Source organism: Accipiter gentilis, chromosome W, assembly GCF_929443795.1.
Source record: "Accipiter gentilis chromosome W, bAccGen1.1, whole genome shotgun sequence".
Lineage (NCBI taxonomy): Eukaryota > Metazoa > Chordata > Aves > Accipitriformes > Accipitridae > Astur > Astur gentilis.
In genome coordinates this window covers 11,214,753-11,236,767 of record NC_064918.1, presented here as the reverse complement: position 1 = coordinate 11,236,767, position 22,015 = coordinate 11,214,753, and the positions used below count along the sequence as shown (strand labels likewise).

The 22,015-nt window shown below is 46.6% G+C and overlaps 4 protein-coding genes across 12 annotated transcripts in view; 1 reads left to right on the top strand and 3 right to left on the bottom strand.

The window, feature by feature from the left end:
* The window catches only part of LOC126035259 (uncharacterized), a 393,856-nt gene that overhangs the window by 135,724 nt on the left and 236,117 nt on the right, over window positions 1–22,015 (bottom strand). The window contains exon 2 of one of the 4 annotated variants that reach the window (XR_007504875.1): window positions 12,701–12,745. The exons of 2 other annotated variants lie outside the window; for them this stretch is intronic. The gene's annotated coding sequence lies outside the window, so the exon portion shown is untranslated. Of the gene's footprint in view, window positions 1–12,700; window positions 12,746–20,232; window positions 20,277–22,015 lie in introns of those variants that run through there. One more of the 4 variants, XR_007504878.1, reaches the window with a different exon arrangement.
* LOC126035242 (ubiquitin-associated protein 2-like) overlaps window positions 1–22,015 on the top strand; it is a 247,102-nt gene that overhangs the window by 128,297 nt on the left and 96,790 nt on the right. For 5 of the 6 annotated variants that reach the window (XM_049793524.1, XM_049793525.1, XM_049793526.1 and 2 more), the window contains 2 exons: window positions 2,935–3,012; window positions 4,632–4,742. In XM_049793524.1, coding sequence (XP_049649481.1) covers window positions 2,935–3,012; window positions 4,632–4,742 — 189 coding nt within the window. Of the gene's footprint in view, window positions 1–2,934; window positions 3,013–4,631; window positions 4,743–20,006; window positions 20,209–22,015 lie in introns of those variants that run through there. The other variant, XM_049793530.1, reaches the window with a different exon arrangement.
* LOC126035365 (ribonuclease H-like) overlaps window positions 1–22,015 on the bottom strand; it is a 223,521-nt gene that overhangs the window by 135,442 nt on the left and 66,064 nt on the right. The window lies entirely within an intron of this gene.
* Window positions 1–22,015, bottom strand: part of LOC126035317 (uncharacterized) — a 271,995-nt gene that overhangs the window by 190,633 nt on the left and 59,347 nt on the right. The window lies entirely within an intron of this gene.

Here is a 22,015-nt window from a genome sequence, read left to right as displayed (position 1 = left end):
GGGTGGCCGAGGGAACTGGATTTGCTCAGCCCTAAGAAGGCAAGGCAAGGTCGTATCTTCTATTCAGATACCTCATGAAAGGGTATAGTAAAGGTGAAGCCGGACTCTTCTCAGAGAGACGAGAGACAATGGCACAAGTTGGAACACTGGAAATTCCAGCTGTTAAAAGGAAAAAAAATAGTTTACCATGAACATGGTCATGGATTAGAGAGGTGGTGGGATCTCTGTCTGGCCCCAGGCAGCTCCTCTGATGGGACATGCTCTCAGTGGGAGGTTGCGCTGAGTATCACTGGAGGACCTTTCCAACCTATGTGATTCATTGATTTTAAGCATTAGGTCTTATTGACCTTTTTCTGCGTTTTGTCTGCTTATTCTACTTCTTGCATAATAGATACTGGTTTGGTTGATTCAGTGGAAAAGATGGCTATTTAATATACAGCAATTATGGTTTAGTGCACCATATTTTTTTATTGTTTAGATATCAGATGGACCTTTCTCCTTAGTCAGGCTTTACAGATCAACAGAAACATGTGGGATTTTACTGTTCAATTACCACTGATTCATTTTTCTGAATGTAGAATAATGTTGCTTTCCTAAATGGAGATTTCATTATCATAATATCACGTTGATCTTCATTTAAGTTATTTAAGAAATTACATCGTGATTCTTTTGCATTGCTTCCGGATAATAAATATACCATTTTATTATAAGATCCGGGCCTATTACTGTCACTTCATTTTGTGTTTTGCACACTTCTGTTTTCTGGAAGTTTGAAGATGTTAGTTAAAAATTTCCTTCACTCTGTTATGCTGCAAAGATAATCTATCTTGTAAGGCTGAGTAAAGTTTTAGCTGTCTTAAGATGCTACAAATTTCTTAGTTGCAATTAAAACTTAATTATACTCTTTTATAGGATACTACAATGTTACTTGTAACAACGGTGCCTTAAAAATAAAGAAGAACCAGTCGCTGGGAAAAAACCCAAAACTTTTTGTGACAATGATTTGTTGTTTGTATAGTAAACATATCTTGTGGGGTTTTGTTGGTTTTTTTCTTCTGAATCTTCAATTCCATCTGGGTGTAATGCACTGGCATAAATATTAGTGATATTGTACCTACTTGTGTTTCTAAGCTCTCTTCTTAACACAGGAAAACTGAAGATACTGTCACACATTTGATATTGTTATAAAATTGGTATATTTTTGTCTTCTAATGTGGACTTGGAAAAAAAGTTGGTTTACGGAAAAGATGAATCTTAATGTTTTCCTCTTTCTGGTCAAATATGCCGTCATGTCTCTACAGAAATTACATTGTCCGAATGTTTTTACTCTGGATATCTTTAAAGGAAATCTCTTCGCTAGCTTAAAAGTTGCAGTGGGCCTGAGGAGGCTGAAGTCAGAGCGAGAAGATGGATCAACAGGGCTTAATTCCTGAAACCAGCAGACCTTTTGTTTTTGATCTCTGCTGAGCTCTCAGCAGACAACCAAAGAGTGAGCTCCTTTGCACAGAGTACTGCACTGACCGGCACCAGGGCTGGCACGGGGAATTCCAGAGCAGGCTCTCCTCTGTATTACCAACTGACATATGAAGCTGTCAGCATGACGCTTTGAAAATGTGAAGTAGCAACTCCATTATGAACGCTAATTGTCTTGGAACGTCGCCTCTGAGCACAGCAAATGTCGCTTCCCTCAAGGAACTGGGACAGCTGCAGTAACTTCTCAGCAAATAAGCAGCTGGTGGTGTACGGTGGAGTAATTTTTAGACTCTTCTCAGGATTTACACTTGGTGACCTCCTCTAGAGCTTGTATTTGTGGTGAACTCCAAAAGTGAAGCAGTTTGAGGCTGATTAAGTCTGAACTCGTGAGGCACAGATTTTCACATGGGTATTCTGTGAAGTGAGACTGCGAAAGGTGAGATTCAACCAGCTGCCCAGGATGAATCCTTTCCATCAAGAATTTCAGTGGATGAGGTGGTCCCCTTCTCAATGAAGAAGTCTTTTGCAGCACATCAACTTGCATTTTGGGTCCTGGCTCTCTTCAGTATCAGCCTTCTCTAGCATGAGACAGTAGCCTCTTCTGTTTGAGCAGAAATCAAGTTAGGTCCAGGATCACGTAGCATACAGTTATCTTTGGTATTTTCATGGGAGTGTAGTTCAGGTAGACTGCAAATGCCGCACTATGTAGAGTGGTCTGTATGATGAAACATTAGTGTTCTTGAGTTGCTTTCTCTCTGGGGCAGCCATAGCCTATTTAGATTTATGGCACTTTTTACTGCATCCATCCATTTTAGTCTTTCAGCTTTTGGAGGAGTTGCCAGCATGGATTTGTGGTCCAGAAATGTTACAGAAGCACCAAATATTTCATCAATAGCAAGATCCTTTAGCCGTTTTCAGAGACCGGTATTCGCTTATAAAGAAAATAAGTGCAGCTGTTCACGGGCAAAATCTTGAGGCATGACTCAGTCTCTTTTTAAGTGCTCCTAAAACTACAGAGTCAGGTGGTTGTTGGGAGAGTTGTGGAAGGTGATGTGAGCAGGAATCATCAGAGATGTGGTTAATTTAGAAACACCGTTGCCAGTTTGTTATGATAAAACTCTAACTCTGGAGTGGTAGATACTAAATAAAAGTAATAATATCAAAGCGTAGGCTTCTGTGGTAAATACTCTTTTATTATATGTTTGTCTTGTCTATGTGGTGACCTTTAACTGTGGTTCAAATGCATTAGAACATGTTGACATTGCTTCTGTCCCAGCTCACTTTTTAACTATAAAATGGGCATAGGGGAGATATTAATCCCTTCCCCATAGCACCTCTGTGCTTGTTGTGTATGTTCTTTTTGAGAATCTGGAGGAAAAAAAAAAAAAGACACTAGGGGATACTTTTAAAAAAATATTTTGTTACCTTTTGTGTACTTTATTGGATGTTTGCATTTTTCAGGCAACAGCAGAACAGATTCGCCTTGCTCAGATGATCTACGATAAGAACGATGCAGATTTTGAAGATAAAGTGAAACAAGTATGTTTCTTGTGGTACAGAGTTTTTATGCCCTGCAATAAGTTGCTCCAAAGCTGGCTTACGTTTTTGAGCTAGAGCATCTGTTTCTGATTTAGATGAAACCTTTTTCAGAAGGACGCAAGTTTAACTAGGAAAAGGTGCTCTTATTGCACTGTAAAGTCTGTTTACGAGAAACTGTGTGGTAATATAGCTCTGGCTGTATAGTTATACCAGTGTATTTTCCTTTGTAGACAAGCCTTTAAGCCAAAACTCATCTGTGCTGATGTCTCTTCCAGACTGTATCTCTCTAGTATGGTCCTGACGCTTAATGATCATCAGAATAAAGAGTGCATTCAGCTTGTCCACGTGTACACGCACATGGGAAAAATGTCACCTGTGTAAACTGAGTTTGCTAATATCTTGGCTGTTTTTCAGGAAAAGTAAAAATCTAATCACAGCTTAAAGGCGAATTGAAGTGTTATTTAAAAAAGAAATATAATAATCTGACCTCCCAGATCTGTGTATACATTTAAATGACAGAATTATACTGTGAAAATGAAATCTCACACCATTTCCTCTACCATGCTGAGTTTCGGGTGTAGATGCTCGGGCTTTCATTACCGAATTATAGCCGAGATGATTAATTCAAGCAGTACTGAGAATCCGTGTCCCTGTTCTGCTGTGGGTATTGGTGATTTTGCCCTAGCGAACACAACTCGCAAAGAACCTAGGAGCATACCCAGGAGAGAAGAATTAGCATGAATGCGTTAATGCAGCAGAGGAGCAGATTTCTTGATTTCTTTTCCTTTGTAAAACCTCCTCTGAAGCATTATTAAGTGCTTTTTGTTGTTCTTGTTATAAACTTGTTCTGTTGATGTGCCAGAAGTGAAGTCTTGTACTTCTTGAAGCCAAAGAACCCTCATCAATAGTGCCTGTAGCTCTGCTGGTGGGAAGGATAAGAATTAAGTTCTGCATAGGAAGTCTCCAATATTTTACATTGTGCATATATATTTCTAGCTCACGTAGTTTTTTTTTCTTTGGGTGAAGTTGCTGGATGTCCCATGACAGACTGCGATTATTTCCATCCCACACTCCTCAGGATGTGCACCACAGGTCCACGGAGCATAATTCAGTACTAGGTCTCCTTAAGCAGCCATTGCTTATGCCTTTTGTGTGGCCTTATGCTGAAATGGATCGAGGGAGCTGATCTGCCTGAAAAAAACCCCGTTTTTCTTAGCCTGGATGTTTTTCCAGATGGATCTGTTCTCTGCCATGGCTTACCTTATGTCTGTTCTCACAGAGTGGGATAAAGAGGGCGATACTGGAGCTATCCTGGTCTTTTACATCTTTACCCTCATATACTACTGTCTCTGGGGTGACAGTATTTGCTGCAAGCATAAAGTTAAATGGGGGAAAAAAAATGCGAAAGTGTGCTTTCTTGATTACCATTTAATTTGTGTTTCATCCTGTCTCTTGTCTGAGTCCCAAGCAGATCTGTAAAATGCAGATACCTTTATTTAGGATTTTAGTTTGCTCTGACATAGTAGCTATGCGCTTTCTTGGAATCTGTGGTGGTACTAACTCTTATTTTCTTATGATGATAATTTGGATATTTTAACATGTCTGACTCTTACTGCCAGCTTATGGAAGTGACGGGGAAAAACCAGGATGAGTGCATAGTGGCACTACATGATTGTAATGGGGACGTGAACAGAGCAATCAACATACTGCTGGAAGGAATTTCAGACACGGTAAGGTTTTACTTTCATATTAAACTGCTCTTTCTGTTTGCTGCACCTTCTACTTCTTAGAAGTGATTGGGAAAGTCATGTTTCGGAAGCTTTTGATTTCCATGTCTCTGTTCAAATTCTTTTGAAGGAAATGGAGACCAGGTGTCGTGGTTTAACCCCAGCCAGAAACTAAGCACCACGTAGCCGCTCACTCACTTCCCCCCACCCAGTGGGATGGGGGAGAGAATCGAGGAGAAAAGAAACCAAAAAAAGTAAAAACTCGTGAGTTAAGAACAGTTTAATAGAATGGAAAGGAAGAACATCAGTGTTATCAACATTATTCTCATACTAAATCCAAAACATAACACGATACCAGTGTCGTGGTTTCAGCCCAGCCAGTAACAAAGGACCACGCAGCCGCTCGCTCACTCCTCCCCGCCCCCCTCCGGTGGGATGGGGAGGAGAATCAGAAAGGGGAAAAGAAAAAAAAACAGGGAACGTCGAGGGTTGAGATAAGGCCAATTTACTGGGACAACACAAAAAGAGAAGTTACAACAAGAACAACGGTACTAATAAAAGAATATACAAAATGAGTGATGCACAGTGCAACTGCTCACCACCTGGAACCCGATGCTCCGCCACTTCCCACACCGAAAGCCGAGAGCTCACCCCAGCCCGCTCCCCATTTATATACTGAGCATGATGGCACATGGTATGGAATAGCTCCTTGGCTAGTTCAGGTCAGCTGTCCTGGCTGTGCCCCCCTCCCAGGTTCCTGTGAAAATTAACTCTATCCCAGCTGAACCCAGGACATTATCCACCCCTTATTCTATACCATCTACATCATGCCCAGATCCTACATTTTCCAGTTAATCACCACCACTTTCCTTGTCTTTGTGATATATATATATATATATATGTATATGGACACCCCCCCCACCCCCCCCAAATAGCATTCTCTTAGTCTATGAGCCATCCCTCTAATGCGTCCATCAATTTTATTTAGTCCATGACTTTGGGGCTCCATCTGTTGTAACAGTCCTTCAGGATAAGAGAGATGGTGTGAGGTGTTGGGTTGTTGCATGCTGCCTCTGGAGCTTGTGGCTAGTACATTTGGTGCAACCCACACCCTTGGTCTGCAGGTTGAAGATGTTGATCTGGAGGAAATCGCTGGGCGCCAGTTCAAGTTCCATCACTGTTGCACTTGATTTCAAAGTCCGTCCTTCAGTCATTTGGGTAATTCTTACTGTAATACCCTTGATATGGCATATACATACTATAGATACAATGACATACATTGGCAGGTTATTTAGCATTTAAATATCATACAGCCCAATTCACTGGCTATTCTCTCCCAAAATCAAACCTCCTTGAGGTAGACATCGAACTTCCCCATCCTTCTGCATCACCCACCAAGTGCATCCAGGTCCTTGATGAAAAGCAAACCCTTGGATAGGTTTGTCTCTGCCTGAGGCAGGACTAACCCAGACTGTCTTCCCTAACATACTCTTCATGCACACTACAAGGACTCTATCTCCTTCTACAGCATGTGGAAGTCTTGGCTGGGCAGGGCCACCCTCATTGGCAGATCCTCTGGTGTTGACTAACCAGGTGGCTTTTGTTAAATGTGTATCCCAGAGTTTGAAAGTCCCACCCCCCATTGCTCTCAGTGTAGTTTTCAGCAGTCCATTGTATCGATTGATTTTTCTGGAGGCCGGTGCATGACAGGGGATGTGATATACCCACTCAGTGCCATGTTCTTTGGCCCAGGTGTCTATGAGGTTGTTTCGGAATTGAGTTCCGTTGTCCGACTCTATTCTTTCTGGGGTGCCGTGTCGCCACAAGTCCTGCTTCTCAAGGCCCAGGATAGTTTTCTGGGTGGTGGCATGGGGCACAGGATATGTTTCCAGCCACCCGGTGGTTGGTTCCACCATTGTAAGCACATGGCGCTTGCCTTGGCGAGTTTGTGGGAGTGTGATATGCAAGTGTGATATGTCCTATACGAGCTCGTTGTGTGATCAGTGCAATCCACTTACTCCATGTGGCATCAGTCGCGTGATGTGTAGAGGAGACCCTCCCTTTGAACATCCAGCCCAGCACTGGCAGTCGGGGTGCTAAGAGGAGCTGTGTCTCAGTACCAACCGCTTCTGAGGTGGCTCGAACTCCTTCATATGCTGCCAAGATCTCTTTTTCAGTTGGAGTATAGCGAGCCTTGGATCCTCGATATCCTCGACTCCAGAACCCTAGGGGTTGGCCTCGGGTCTCCCCAGGTGCTTTCTGCCAAAGGCTCCAGGTAGGGCCATTCTCCCCAGCTGCAGTATAGAGCACATTTTTAACATCTTGTCCTGCCCGGACTGGTCCAAGGGCTACTGCATGAACAATATCTTCTGTTTAATTTGTTCAAAGACTTGTCGTTGCTCAGGGCCCCATTTGAAATCATTCTTCTTCTGGGTCACTTGATAGAGAGGGCTTACAATCAGACTGTAATTTGGAATATGCATTCTCCAAAACCCCACGACACCTAAGAAGGCCTTTGTTTCGTTTTTATTAGTCGGTGGGGACTTAGCTGCTATTTTGTTGATCACGTCCATGGGGATCTGACGATGCCCTTCTTGCCATTTTATTCCTAAAAACTGGATCTCCTGTGCAGGTCCCTTGACCTTAGTTTCTTTTATGGCAAAACGGGCTTTCAGAAGGATTTGGATTATTTTCTTCCCTTTCTCAAAGACTTCTTCTGCCGAGTTGCCCCATAAGATGATGTCGTCAATGTATTGCAGGTGTTCCGGAGCTTCACCTTTTTCCAGTGCAGCCTGGATCAGTCCATGGCAAATGGTGGGGCTGTGTTTCCACCCCTGGGGCAGTCGATTCCAGGTGTACTGGACACCCTTCCAAGTGAAAGCAAACTGTGGCCTGCACTCCACTGCCAAAGGGATTGAGAAAAATGCATTAGCAATATCAATTGTGGCATACCACTTGGCTGCCTTTGACTCCAGTTTGTATTGAAGTTCTAGTATGTCTGGCACAGCAGCACTCAGCGGCAGCGTGACTTCATTCAGTCCATGATAGTCTACTGTTAGTCTCCACTCCCCATTAGATTTCCACACTGGCCATATGGGACTATTAAAGGGTGAGTGAGTCTTGTTGATCACTCCTTGGTTCTCTAATCGGCAAATCAGCTTATGGATGGTAATCGGGGTGTCTCGGTTGGTGCAATACTGCTGCCGGTGCACCATTGTGGTAGCAATTGGCACTTGTTGTTCTTCAACCTTCAGCAACCCCACAACCGAAGGGTCCTCAGAGAGCCTGGGCAAGGCGGACTGCTGTTCAATTTCCTCCGTCTCCAATGCAGCTATACCAAAGGCCCAGTGGTACCCTTTTGGGTCCTTGAAATACCCCCTCCTGAGATAATCTATACCAAGGATGCACGGGGCCTCTGGGCCAGTTACAATGGGGTGTTTCTGCCATTCATTTGCAGTTAGGCTTACTTCAGCTTCCAATACGGTTAACTCTTGGATTCCCCCTGTCACACCAGAAATACAAATGGGTTCTGCCCCTTTATAACTTGATGGCATTAGGGTGCATTGTGCACCATTGTCCGCTTTAGCCTTGTACTCCTGTGGGCGTGATGTGCCAGGCCATCGAATCCACACCATTGAGTAGATCCAGTTGTCCCTTTCCTCCACCTGGCTGGAGGCAGGGCCCCTCTAATCTTGGTTAGAGTATCCCTTACTTTTCGCAAATTTGACTCAGAATTCCCTTCAAGAGGATCAGAAATGAGATCATCCCTTCTACTCTCTTTGGGGGACTGTGCACGGGGAAACTGGAGCAGCATTTTTCCAAGAAGAGTCCTCTTTTCTGATTGCTTTTTCTCGCAGCTCTCGTACCCGTGCATCTAGGACTGAGGTAGGTTTTCCATCCCACTTCCTCATGTCCTCTTCATGGTCACGCAGGTAAAACCACAGGCTAGCCCATCGTGTGTACCTTCTCTCTTTTCTCTCTTGGGCAGAGGAACACTTACTCCTAATAGCTGCGATGCAGGCCTGTACATGTGGGGAGAAGAACATATCCACTTTGAATTGCTGGAACTTCCGGCACAATTCTTCTACAGCCAAGACACAGGCCCGTAGGGAGGAAGAGAGACTTCCCTCCTATTGCTAGAGTTGGACAGCCAGGTTGTCCACTGTTTGTCCGTACCCTTCTTTCCAGGACATTACTGCCAGTGAGTTGACATAGGACAATTGTGCGCTCTGTACAAACTTCTGCCACATGGGTCATGTGCACTGCACTTCATCTGGATCTGTGGGTGACTGCGCATTTTCTGGAGCATTATAAATCACCTCTAGCACGGCTAATTCTCTCAGGTACTGGATACCTCTCTCCATGGTGGTCCACTTGCCTTGGTGACATGTAACTTCATCCCTGAAGGGGTATCTTTCCTTCACACCTAACAGAAGTCGCCTCCAGAGGCTGAGGACTTGTGTTTTTCTCCCAATCGCCTTGTCGATGCCCCCTTCCCTAGACAGAGATCCCCAACTGCTTAGCTTCCTTACCCTCTAATTCCACACTACTAGCCCCATTATCCCAGCATCAGAGCAGCCAGGTAACAATGTGCTCACCTGGGTGGTGGCCAAAATCTTTTTGCATGTGGTGCAACTCACTCAGGGATAGAGATCGGGTGGTTATTTCAGGTTCTGCCTCTTTCTCCTGTTCTCGTGATGACCCTGGTTCATCTTCATCCCTCACTAAGCAAACTGATTTCTTTGTGTGTTTCTTCTTCTGTATAGGGGCGACTGATACTGGCGCAGGTTGGTTCTCTGGTTTAGCTGCAGTATCTGTCACCGGGTTTGGGGTAGCCGTGGTGCCTGTTGCTCTGTTTTCCCTCCCTTCCCCCTGAGGGTGCTGCCTAATATCAAGCAGTGTTTGGTAGATACTGGCCAGGGCCCAGCACGGTGTGGTAAGTTGTGCGTCTCTGGAATAGCCACAGCATTTTTCTTTCAAATATTCTACCACTTCATGAGGGTTCTGTAGTTGCTCGGGAATGAACTTCCAAGCCCCTGGAGGTGAGAAGTTCTCTAGATACCTGCCCATATCCTCCCGCATGCTGTGCCACCCATGAATATCCAGCCTTGGGGCAGATCTCTGGGTGGTATTCTTAAAGAACCTTTTTGTAGCCGTAAACAAGACCTGAAACATATTCAGGAGGCATAGCACTAACAGCACGCTGGCTTGCGCATCCCAAGGATATTAAAAATTCTCAAAAGCTGTTGTAATTAGCCGGAAGGAGAAAAGGGAGGTGAACGGATGGGGGGAAGCATCCCCCCCCGACTTCCCCATAGATTGGGTGTGATTACCAATAAATTCCGATAGAAGGCACCCGAAATATGAAAATGATATCACTGCCTCATACAGATACCAGCTTAACCTCATGACCAGTGATGTAATTATTTCACAAGTCGACATTGCCCAGTATACCAAAATGATAATCCCGATTCCTTTTCCAGAGGTGATAAACGTTACTGCAGGGAATACATAGAGCATATAAGAACTTACAAAACGCCACCACGTGAACATATAAACCAACACTGTGACTAGCGACTATTTAACTAACATAAGAAATGCGTATAAAAATTTTGTTTTAACACGCTCTGGCCAGATCTGTCGTTATCTCAACCCTTCGTGCCCCAAGTGGGGGCCAAAAAGGACTGTCTTGTTTTCAGCCCAGCCGGTAACAAAGGACCATGCAGCCGCTCGCTCACTCACTCCTCCCCGCCCCCCTCCGGTGGGATGGGGAGGAGAATCAGAAAAGGGGAAAAGAAAAAAAACACGGAACCTCGAGGGTTGAGATAAAGACAGTTTACTGGGACAACAAACAAAAAAAAGGTTACAACAACAACGGTACTAATAAAAGAGTATACAAAAGGAGTGATGTACAGTGCAACTGCTCACCACCCGGAACCCGACACTCCACCACTTCCCCCACCGAAAGTCAAGAGAGCCCCCCCCAGCCCACTCCCCATTTATATATTGAGCATGATGTCACATGGTATGGAATAGCTCCTTGGCTAGTTCAGGTCAGCTGTCCCGGCTGTGCCCCCTCCCAGGTTCCTGTGAAAATTAACTATCCCAGCTGAACCCAGGACAACCAGCTACTAAAAAGAAAATTAACTCTATCCCAGCCAACACCAGGACAATATCCACCCCTTATTCTATACCATTTACGTCATGCTCAGGTCCCATACTTTCCAAAACATCCTAATCAATCGCCATCACCTTTCTGGTCCTTTCGTGTTTGTGTGTGTGTGTATATATATATATACACACACAGAGATATAATTCCCTTAGTCTATGTGCCGACCCTATAAAATGTCTGTTGAGTTCATTTTGTTCATGACTCTGGGCTCCATCTGTCATAACAACCTTTCTGGGCAGGAGGGATGGTGCGAAGTCTGCTCAGTCGGCAGAGCAGGATTGGGCTTCTGTGCGGTGTGGCGAGCAGGTGACATTGGACGCAGCAGGAGGATGGTGTCCACTGTTGGATTGTTGCATGCTGGAGTCAGTTCTGGTCCCATCACTACTGCGCTTTCCTCAGTTTTATCACAGTTCTTTCTTGCTTCATCTAAGTGGTTCTTACTGTAGTACCATGGATATAGCATATAACAATTATAGTAATGACAACATACAGTAGCAGGGTTATATAGCGATTAACATCATACAGTTTAATTCTGGCTATTCTCACCTAAAATCAAATCCCCTTGAGGCACACATTGGAGTCCCCCATCCTTTTGCATCACCCACTAAGTGCACCCAGGCCCTTGAGCAAAAGCAATCCCACAAATGGGTTTATCTCTGCCTGGGGCAGGAGTATCCCAGTGTCGTGGTTTAACCCCAGCCAGCAACTAAGCACCACACCGCCGCTCACTCATTCCCCCCCCCATCCAGTGGGATGGGGGAGAAAATCGGGAAAAAGAAGTAAAACTCGTGGGTTGAGATGAGAACGGTTTAAAAGAACAGAAAAGAAGAAACTAATAATGATAATGATAACACTAATAGAATGACAACAATAGTAATAAAAGGATTGGAATGTACAAATGATGCGCAGGGCAATTGCTCACCACCCGCCGACGAACACCTAGCTAGTTCCCGAGCGGCGATTCCCTGCCCCCCCCCCCCCCACTTCCCAGTTCCTAAACTAGATGGGACGTCACATGGTATGGAATACCCCGTTGGCCACTTTGGGTCAGGTGCCCTGGCTATGTCCTGTGCCAACTTCTTGTGCCCCTCCAGCTTTCTCACTGGCTGGGCATGAGAAGCTGAAAAATCCTTGACTATAGTCTAAACACTACTGAGCAACAACTGAAAACATCACTGTTATCAACATTCTTCACATACTGAACTCAAAACATAGCACTGTACCAGCTACTAGGAAGACAGTTAACTCTATCCCAGCTGAAACCAGGACAGTACCCATCCCTTGTTCTTTACCATTGACGTCATGCTCAGTTCCCATACCTTTAGTTACGTTAGTTACATCCGGATCAATCATCATCACCTTTCCATCCCTTGAGACATATGAACAATGATATATATATATATATGTATGTATACACACAGAGAGATATCATTCCTTTAGTTCATGGGTTATGTTCATAAAAAGTTTGTTGAGTTCATTTAGTTTCCGACTCTGGGCTCCATCTGTCATACCAGTTCCCCTGGGCAGGAGGGATGGTGCAAAGTCCTCTCAGTCGGTAGAGCAGAATTGGGCTTCAGTGCGGTGTGACGAGCAGGTGACTTCTGACGCAGCAGGAGGATGGTGTGCACCATTGGATTGTTGCATGCTGGAGTCAGTTCTGGTTCCATCACTACTGCACTTTGCTCAGTTTTATCACAGTTCTTTCTTGCTTGATCTAAGTGGTTCTTACTGTAGTACTATGGATATAGCATATAACAATTATAGTAATGATAACATACAGTAGCAGGGTTATGTAGCAACTAATATCATACAGTTTACTTCTGGCTATTTTCACCTAAAATCAAATCCCCTTGAGGCACACATCGGACTTCTCCATCTTTTCACATCACCCACCAAGTGCACTGAGGCCCTTGAGCAAAAGCAATCCCACGAATGGGTTTACCTTTGCCTCAGAGAGGAGTAACCCAGACTGTTTTCCCCAACATATTTTTCATGTGCACTACAGGGACTTTATCCCCTTCTACAGTATGTAAAAATTCTGACTGGGCAGGGGCACTCCGATTGGCAGATCCTCTGGTGTTGACTAACCAGGTGGCTTTTGCTAAATGTGTATCCCAGTGTTTGAAGGTTCCGCCCCCCCATTGCTTTCGATGTAGCATTTAACAGTCCATTGTATCGTTCGATTTTCCCAGAAGCTGGTGCATGATAGGGGATATGATACACCAACTCAATGCCATGCTCTTTGGCCCAGGTGTCTATGAGGTTGTTTCGGAAATGAGTCCCGTTGTCTGACTCAATCCTTTCTGGGGTGCCATGTCACCACAAGACCTGCTTCTCAAGGCCCAGGATAGTCTTCCGGGCAGTGGCATGGGGCACAGAATATGTTTCCAGCCACCCGGTGGTTGCTTCCACCATTGTCAGCACATGGTGCTTGCCTTGGCGAGTTTGTGGGAGCGTGATATAGTCAATCTGCCAGGCTTCCCCAAATTTATATTTCAGCCATCGCCCTCCATACCATAGGGGCTTCAACCACTTGGATTGTTAATTGCAGCACATGTTTCACATTCATGGATAACCTGCACGATAGCATCCATGGGCAGATCCAACCCTCGCTCTTCAGCCCATCTATATGTTGCATCTCTTCGCTGATGGCCTGAGGTATCATGGGCCCACAGAGCCATAACTAGCTCCCCCTTATGTTGCCAGTCCAGGTCCACCTGAGCCACTTCAATCTTGGCAGCCTGATCCACCTGCTGGTTGTTTTGATATTCTTCAGTGGCCCGACCCTTGGGTACGTGAGCATCTACGTGACGTACTTTTACAACCAGATTCTCTAGCCAGGACGCAATATCTTGGCACAGTGCGGCAGACCAAATGGGGTTGCCTCTGTGCTGCCAGTTGCTCTGCTTCCATTGCTGTAACCACCCCCATAGGGCATTCGCCACCATCCATGAGTCAGTATAGAGATGGACCGCTGGTCACTTTTTCAGCAATATCTAATGCTAGCTGGATGGCCTTCACCTCTGCTAACTGACTCGATTCACCTTCTCCTTCAGCAGTTTCTGCGACTTGTCGTGTAGGACTCCATACAGCAGCCTTCCACCTCCGATGCTTTCCCACACTGCAACAGGATCCGTCAGTGAACAGGGCATACTGCCTCTCATTTTCTGGCAGTTTATTATACAGCGGGGCTTCTTCAGCACGTGCCACCTCCTCCTCTGGCGACATTCCAAAATCTTTGCCTTCTGGCCAGTCTGTGATCACTTCCACAATTCCTGGGCGACTGGGTTTTCCTATGCCAGCCTGCTGTGTGATCAGTGCAGCACACTTGCTCCACGTGGCATCAGTCGCGTGATGTGTAGAGGAGACCCTCCCTTTGAACATCCAGCCCAGCACTGGCAGTCAGGGTGCTAAGAGGAGCTGTGTCTCAGTACCAACCACTTCTGAGGCAGCTCGAACTCCTTCATATGCTGCCAATATCTCTTTTTCAGTTGGAGCATAGCGAGCCTCGGATCCTCGATATCCCCGACTCCAAAACCCTAGGGGTCAGCCTCGGGTCTCCCCAGGTGCTTTCTGCCAGAGGCTCCAGGTAGGGCCATTCTCCCCAGCTGCAGTATAGAGCACATTTTTAACATCTTGTCCTGCCCGGACTGGTCCAAGGGCTACTGCATGAACAATATCTTCTGTTTAATTTGTTCAAAGGCTTGTTGTTGCTCAGGGCCCCATTTAAAATCTTTTTTCTTCTATATCACTTGATAGAGAGAGCTTACAATCAGACTGTAATTTGGAATGTGCATTCTCCAAAACCCCACGACACCTAAGAAGGCCTGTGTTTCCTTTTTGTGAATCGGTGGAGACATAGCTGCTATTTTGTTGATCACATCCATGGGGATCTGACGACGTCCATCTTGCCATTTTATTCCTAAGACCTGGATCTCTTGTGCAGGTCCCTTGACCTTAGTTTCTTTTATGGCAAAACGGGCTTTCAGAAGGATTTGGATTATTTTCTTCCCTTTCTCAAAGACTTCTTCTGCCGAGTTGCCCCATAAGATGATGTCGTCAATGTATTGCAGGTGTTCCGGAGCTTCACCTTTTTCCAGTGCAGCCTGGATCAGTCCATGGCAAATGGTGGGGCTGTGTTTCCACCCCTGGGGCAGTCGATTCCAGGTAGTACTGGACACCCCTCCAAGTCAAAGCAAACTGTGACCGGCACTCTACTGCCAGAGGGATTGAGAAAAACGCATTAGCAATGTCAATTGTGGCATACCACTTGGCTGCCTTTGACTCTAGTTTGTATTGAAGTACTAGAATATCTGGCACGGCAGCACGCAGTGGTGGCGTAACTTCATTCAGGCTGCGATAGTCAACTGTTAATCTCCATTCCCCATTAGACTTTCGCACTGGCCATATGGGACTATTAAATGGTGAGCGAGTTTTGCTGATCACTCCTTGGCTCTCCAGTTGGTGAATCAACTTGTGGATGGGAATCAGAGAGTCTCAGTTGGTGCAATATTGTCGCCGGTGCACCGTCGTGGTAGCAATTGGCACTTGTTGTTCTTCAACCCTCAGCAACCCCACAATCGAAGGGTCTTGAGAGAGACCAGGCAGGGTAGACAGCTATTCAGTGCCCTCCAAGGCAGCTATACCGAAAGGCCATCAATACCCCTTTGGGTCCTTAAAATACCCCCTCCTGAGATACACGGAGCCTCTGGGCCAGTCACAATGAGGTGTTTCTGCCATTCATTTCCAGTTAGGCTTACTTCAGCTTCCAGTACAGTTAACTCTTGGGATCCCCCTGTTACACCAGAAATACAAATGGGTTCTGCCCCTTTATAACTCGATGGCATTAGAGTGCACTGTCCGCCGCTGTCTACTAGAGCCTTATACTCCTGTGGGTCTGATGTGCCAGGCCATCGAATCCACACCATCGAGTAGACCCAGTTGTTCCTTTCCTCCACCTGGCTGGAGGCAGGGCCCCTGTAATCCTGGACAGAGTATCCGTTACCCACTTCTTGTAAAATTGACTCAGAATTCCCTTCAAGAGGATCAGAAATAAGATGAGCCCTTCTACTCTGTTTGGAAACTGGAGCGGCATTTTACCTGGTAGAATTCCCTTTTGTGGTGTTTTTTCGTCGCAGCTCACGTACCCATGCATTTAGGACCAAGGTAGGTTTTCTGTCCCATTTCCTCATGTCCTCTCCATGATCACATAGGTAAAACCACAGGGCACCTCGCGGTGTGTACCTTTTATATTGTCTCTCTCGGGCAGAAGAACGCTCACTCCTAGTAGCCGAGACATTGGTCCTTAAAGCTGGGGAGTAGGACATATCCTCTTTGAACTGCTGGAAATCCCGGGACAGCTTCTCCACAGCCGAAATGCAGGCTTGTAGGGAGGAGGAGAGATTTTCTTCGTATTGACGGAGTTGGCGAGCCATTTCATCTGCCGTCAGTGCCTCTTCATCTTTCCAGGTCATTATCGCCAGTGAGTTGGCATAGGACGATGGTGCGCTCTGTACAAACTTCTGCCATATGGGTCGTGTGCATTGGACTTCATCTGGATCTTTGGATAATTGTGGGTTGTCCAGGTCATAATGAATCGTCTCTAGCACGGCTAATTCCCTCAGGTACTAGATACCTCTTTCCATGGTGGTCCACTTGCTTGATTGACATAGAACATCTTCCTTGAAGGGGTACCTTTCCTTCATGCTTGACAGGAGTCACCTCCAGAGGCTGAGGGCTTGTGTCCCTTTTCCAATTGCCTTGTCAATGCCACCTTCCGTGGCAAGCAATCCCAGCTGCTTGTTTTCCCTACCTTCTAATTCCAAGCTATTAGCCCCATTGTCTCAGCATCGGAGGAGCCAGGTGATAATATGCTCACCTATATGGTGGCCAAAATCTTTTCACATATCCCGCAGCTCACTCAAGGATAGGGACCGGGTTATTACCTCTGGTTCTGTCTCTTCCTCCTGTTCCCGTGATGACCCTGGTTCACCTTCATCCTTCGCTAAGCGAACTGATTTTTTTGTATATTTCTTCTTGTGTATGGGGGCAACTCATACTGGTGCGGGTTGGTTCGCTGGTTCAGTTGCAGTATCGCTCGCCGGGTTCTGGATAACCGCAGCGTCTGTCGCCGAGGTTTGGGTAGCAGTAGTGCTCGTCGCCAGGGCTGGAGGGACCGCAGTGCCCATTGTCAAGGTTTGGGTAGCTGCTGTGCTCGTTGCTGGGGCTGGAGGGCTGCAGTGCCTGTTGCTGAGGTTTGGGTAGCCACAGTTCTTATGGCCGGGGCTGGAGGGGTCACGGTGCCTGTCGCCAAGGTCTGGGTGCCTGCAATGCTCATTGCCGGCGTTTGGGTGGCCGCGGTGCTCATCGTTTTGTTGTTAGGTCTAGAGACTTTCTCTTCCCCTTGAGGGTACTGAGTGGTGTCGCACAGGGCTCGATAGGCATGGGCCAAGCCCCAGCACATTGCAGTGATTTGTATCTCTCTGGAGCTGCCGGGGTGACAGCATACCTTTTCCAAATATTTTACTAGTTCTTCTGGATCCTGCACTTGTTTAGGGGTGAATTTCCAAAATGTTGGAGGTGCCCACTTTTCTAGGTACTTGCCCATACTACCCCACACACCCTGCCACTCATAATTATCCAGCCTTGGGGCACATCTCTGGGTGATCTTCTTAAATAGTTGTTTAACCTTAAACAAGAGCTGAACCACATTCAGAAGCATGCTAATTCCTAGCAGTAGGGCTAGGACCGTGCTAGTCCCAATATCCCAAGAGTAGTCAAATTTTTCAAAATTCTCAAACACCATTGTAACTGGACCGAAGGAGAAAGGAGAGGGGAAGAAAGGTACCCCACCCATAGACTGGTTTTCCCAGGTGGAAAGGTAAATGGTATAATAAATTAATAGTTTCCCACAGGTGGCTCCCGCAGTATAAAGGTGACAATGCTGAGTGCAAATACCGGATTAATCCCACAGCCGATGACTTTATCATACCATACACCAGCGTTATACAATACATCAAAGCGAAAACCTTAATCCACCTCTCACGGATGATAAGCAGCAGAAGAGGAACTATATACAGCAAGCGAGGTGAAACCAGAGCAACAACTCTAAGAACACATAAATCAACATAATGACCAGCGACTATTAGACCAATATAATGAATGCTTGTAACAAATTTGTTTTAACAAGCTCTGGTCAGCTTTGTTGTTATCTCAACCCTTCATGCCCCACGTTGGGCGCCAAAATGGACTGTCGTGGTTTAACCCCAGTCAGCAACTAAGCACCATGCAGCCGCTCACTCACTCCCCCCCCATCCAGTGGGATGGGGGAGGAAATCGGAAAAAAGAATCAAAACCTGTGGTTTGAGATAAGAATGTTTTAATAGAACAGAAAAGAAGAAACTAATAATGATAATGATAACACTAATAGAATGACAACAATAGTAATAAAAGGATTGGAATGTACAAATGATGCGCAGGGCAATTGCTCACCACCTGCCGACCGACACCTAGCCAGACCCCGAGCGGCGATTCCCTGCCCCCACTTCCCAGTTCCTATACTAGATGGGACGTCACATGGTATGGAATACCCCGTTGGCCAGTTTGGGTCAGGTGCCCTGGCTGTGTCCCATGCCAACTTCTTGTGCCCCTCCAGCTTTCTCACTGGCTGGGCATGAGAAGCTGAAAAATCCTTGACTATAGTCTAAACACTACTTAGCAACAACTGAAAACATCAGTGTTATCAACATTCTTCTCATACTGAACTCAAAACATAGCACTGTACCAGCTACTAGGAAGACAGTTAACTCTACCCCAGCTGAAACCAGGACACCCAGACTGTCTTTACTAACATATTTTTTATGTGCACATCAGGGCTTTATCCCCTTCTACAGTACGTAAAAGTTCTGACTGGGCAGGGCCACCCCGATTGGCAGAGCCTCTGGTGTTGACTAACCAGGTGGCTTTTGCTAAACGTGTATCCAATGGTTGAAGGTTCCACCCCGCATTGGTCTCAGTGTAGTCTTTAACAGTCCATTGTATCGTTTGATTTTCCCAGAGGCTGGTGCATGATAGGGGATATGATACATTGTATTGGCTTTGTTTGGCAAGGTTTTGCTAGCAGGACTTCTGTGGCGGGACTTGTGACCCCGTGGGGGTCCCACACTGGAGCAGTGTGCTCCTGAAGGACTGCATGCCGTGGAATGGACCCATGCTGGAGCAGTTCGTAAAGAACTGCAGCCTGTGGGAAGGCCCCACGTTGGAGAAGTTTGTGGAGGACTGTCTCCCGTGGGAGGGACCCCATGCTGGAGCAGGGGAAGAGTGTGATGAGTCCCCCCCTGAGGAGGATGAAGCGGCAGAAAATAACGTGTGATGAGCTGACCGTAAGCCCCATTCCCTGTCCCCCTTTGGCGCTGGGGGGGTTGGTAGAGAATCCGGGAGTGAAGTTGTGCCTGGGAAGAAGGGAGGGGGGGAGGGAAGGTGTTCTGAGATTTGGTTTAATTTCTCATTACCTTACTCTGTTTGATTGGTAATAAATTGAGCTAATTTTCCCCAAGCTGAGTCTGTTTTGCCGATGATGGTAATTGGTGAGTGATCTTTCTCCTGTCCTTATCTCAACCCACAAGCCCTTTGTTATATTTTCTCTCCCCTGTCCACCTGAGGAGGGGGAGTGATAGAACGGCTTTGGTGGGTACCTGGCATCCAACCAGGGTCAACCCACCACATAGACCCACTCAATGCCATGCTCTTTGGCCCAGGTGTCTATGAGGTTTTTTCGGAAATGAGTCCCGTTGTCTGACTCAATTCTTTCTGGGGTGCCATGTCGCCACAAGACCTGCTTCTCAAGGCCCAGGATAGTCTTCCGGGCAGTGGCATGGGGTACAGAATATGTTTCCAGCCACCCGGTGGTTGCTTCCACCATTGTAAGCACATGGCCCTTGCCTTGGCGAGTTTGTGGCAGTGTGAGATAGTCAATCTGCCAGGCCCCCCCATATTTATATTTCAGCCATCGCCCTCCATACCACAGGGGCTTTAGCCGCTTGGCTTGCTTAACTGCAGCACATGTTTCACATTCATGGATAACCTGCGCGACTGTGTCCATGGTCAGGTCCACCCCTCGATCACGAGCCCGTCTGTATGTTGCATCTCTTCCCTGATGGCCTGAGGTATCGTGGGCCCACAGAGCCATAACTAGCTCACCCTTATGTTGCCATTCCAGGTCCACTTGAGCCACTTCAATCTTGGCAGCCTGATCCACCTGCTGGTTGTTTTGATGTTCTTCAGTGGCCCGACCCTTGGGTACGTGAGCATCTACGTGACGTACTTTTACAACCAGATTCTCTAGCCGGGACGCAATATCTTGCCAGCTGTTTAATTCCCTCCGTCTCCAAGGCAGCTATACCAAAAGCTCACCAGTACCGTTTTTCGGTCCTTGAAATACCCTCTCCTGAGGTAGTCTATGCCAAGGATGCACGGGGTCTCTGGGCCAGTCACAATGGGGTGTTTCTGCCATTCATTCCCCATTAGGCTTATTTCAGCCTCCGGTACAGTTAACTCCTAGGATGCCCCTGTCACACCAGAAATACAGATGGGTTCTGCCCCTTTATAACTTGATGGCATTAGAGTACACTGTGCGCCGGTGTCTGCTAGAGCCTTATATTCCTGTGGGTCTAATGTGCCAGGCCATCAAATCCACACGGTGCAATAGACTCGGTTGTTCCTTTCCTCCACCTGGCTAGAGGCAGGGCCCCTCTAATCCTGGTCAGAGTATCCATTACCCACTTCTTGTAAAATTGACTTAGAAGTCCCTTCAAGAGGATGAGAAGTAAGATCAACCATTCTACTCTCTTTGGAAACTGGAGCGGCATTTTTCTTGGAAGAATCCCCTTTTGTGGTGTTTTTTCCTCGCAGCTCACATACCCGTGCATTTAGGACCGAGGTGGGTTTTCCATCTCATTTCCTCATGTCTTCTCCATGATCACATAGGTAAAACCACAGGGCACCTCGTGGTGTGTACCTTCTATATGCTGTCTCTCAGGCAGAGGAACGCTTACTCCTAATAGCTGAGATACTGCTCCGTATAGGTGGGGCGTAGGACATATCCTCTTTGAACTGCTGGAAATCCCGGGACAGCTTCTCCACAGCCGAGGTGCAGGCTTGTAGGGAGGAGGAGAGATTTTCTTCGTATTGCCAGAGTTGGCGAGCCATTTCATCTGCCATCGGTGCCTTTCGTCTTTCCAGGTCATTATCGCCAGTGAGTTGGCATAGGACGATGGTGCGCTCTGTACAAACTTCTGCCACATGGGTCGTGTGCATTGGACTTCATCTGGATCTTTGGGTAATTGTGGGTTTTCCGGGTCATGATGAATCTTCTCTAGCACGGCTAATTCCCTCAGGTACTAGATACCTCTTTCCATGGTGGTCCACTTGCCTGATTGACATAGAACATCTTCCTTGAAGGGGTACCTTTCCTTCATGCTTGACAGGAGTCACCTCCAGAGGCTGGGGGCTTGTGTCCCTTTTCCAATTGCCTTGTCAATGCCACCTTCCTTAGAAAGCGATCCCAGCTGCTTGGCTTCCCTACCCTCTAATTCCAGGCTACTAGCCCCATTTTCCCGGCATGGAAGCAGCCAGGTGATAATGTGCTCACTTGGACTATGGCTGAAATCTTTTCGCATATCCTGCAGCTCACTCAGGGTTAAGGATTGGGTGATTACTTCTGGTTCTGCCTCTTCCTCCTGTTCTCGTGATGACCCTGGCTGATCTTCATCCCTCGCTAAGCAAACTGATTTTTTTGTATATTTCTTCTTGTGTATGGGGGCAACTGATACTGGTGCGGGTTGGTTCGCAGCTGCAGTGCCTGTCGCCGGCGTTGGAGTGGCCGCGGTGCCTGTTGCCTTGCTGTTAGATCCAGAGACCTTCTCTTCCCCTTGAGGGTACTGAGTAGTGTTGATCAGGGCTCGATAGGCATGGGCCAGGCCCCAGCACGTTGCAGTGATTTGTGTCTCCCTGGAATTGTCAGGGTGACAGCATACTTTTTCCAAATGTTCTACTAGTTTTTCAGGATTCTGCACTTGTTCAAGGGTGAAGTTCCGAAACATGGGAG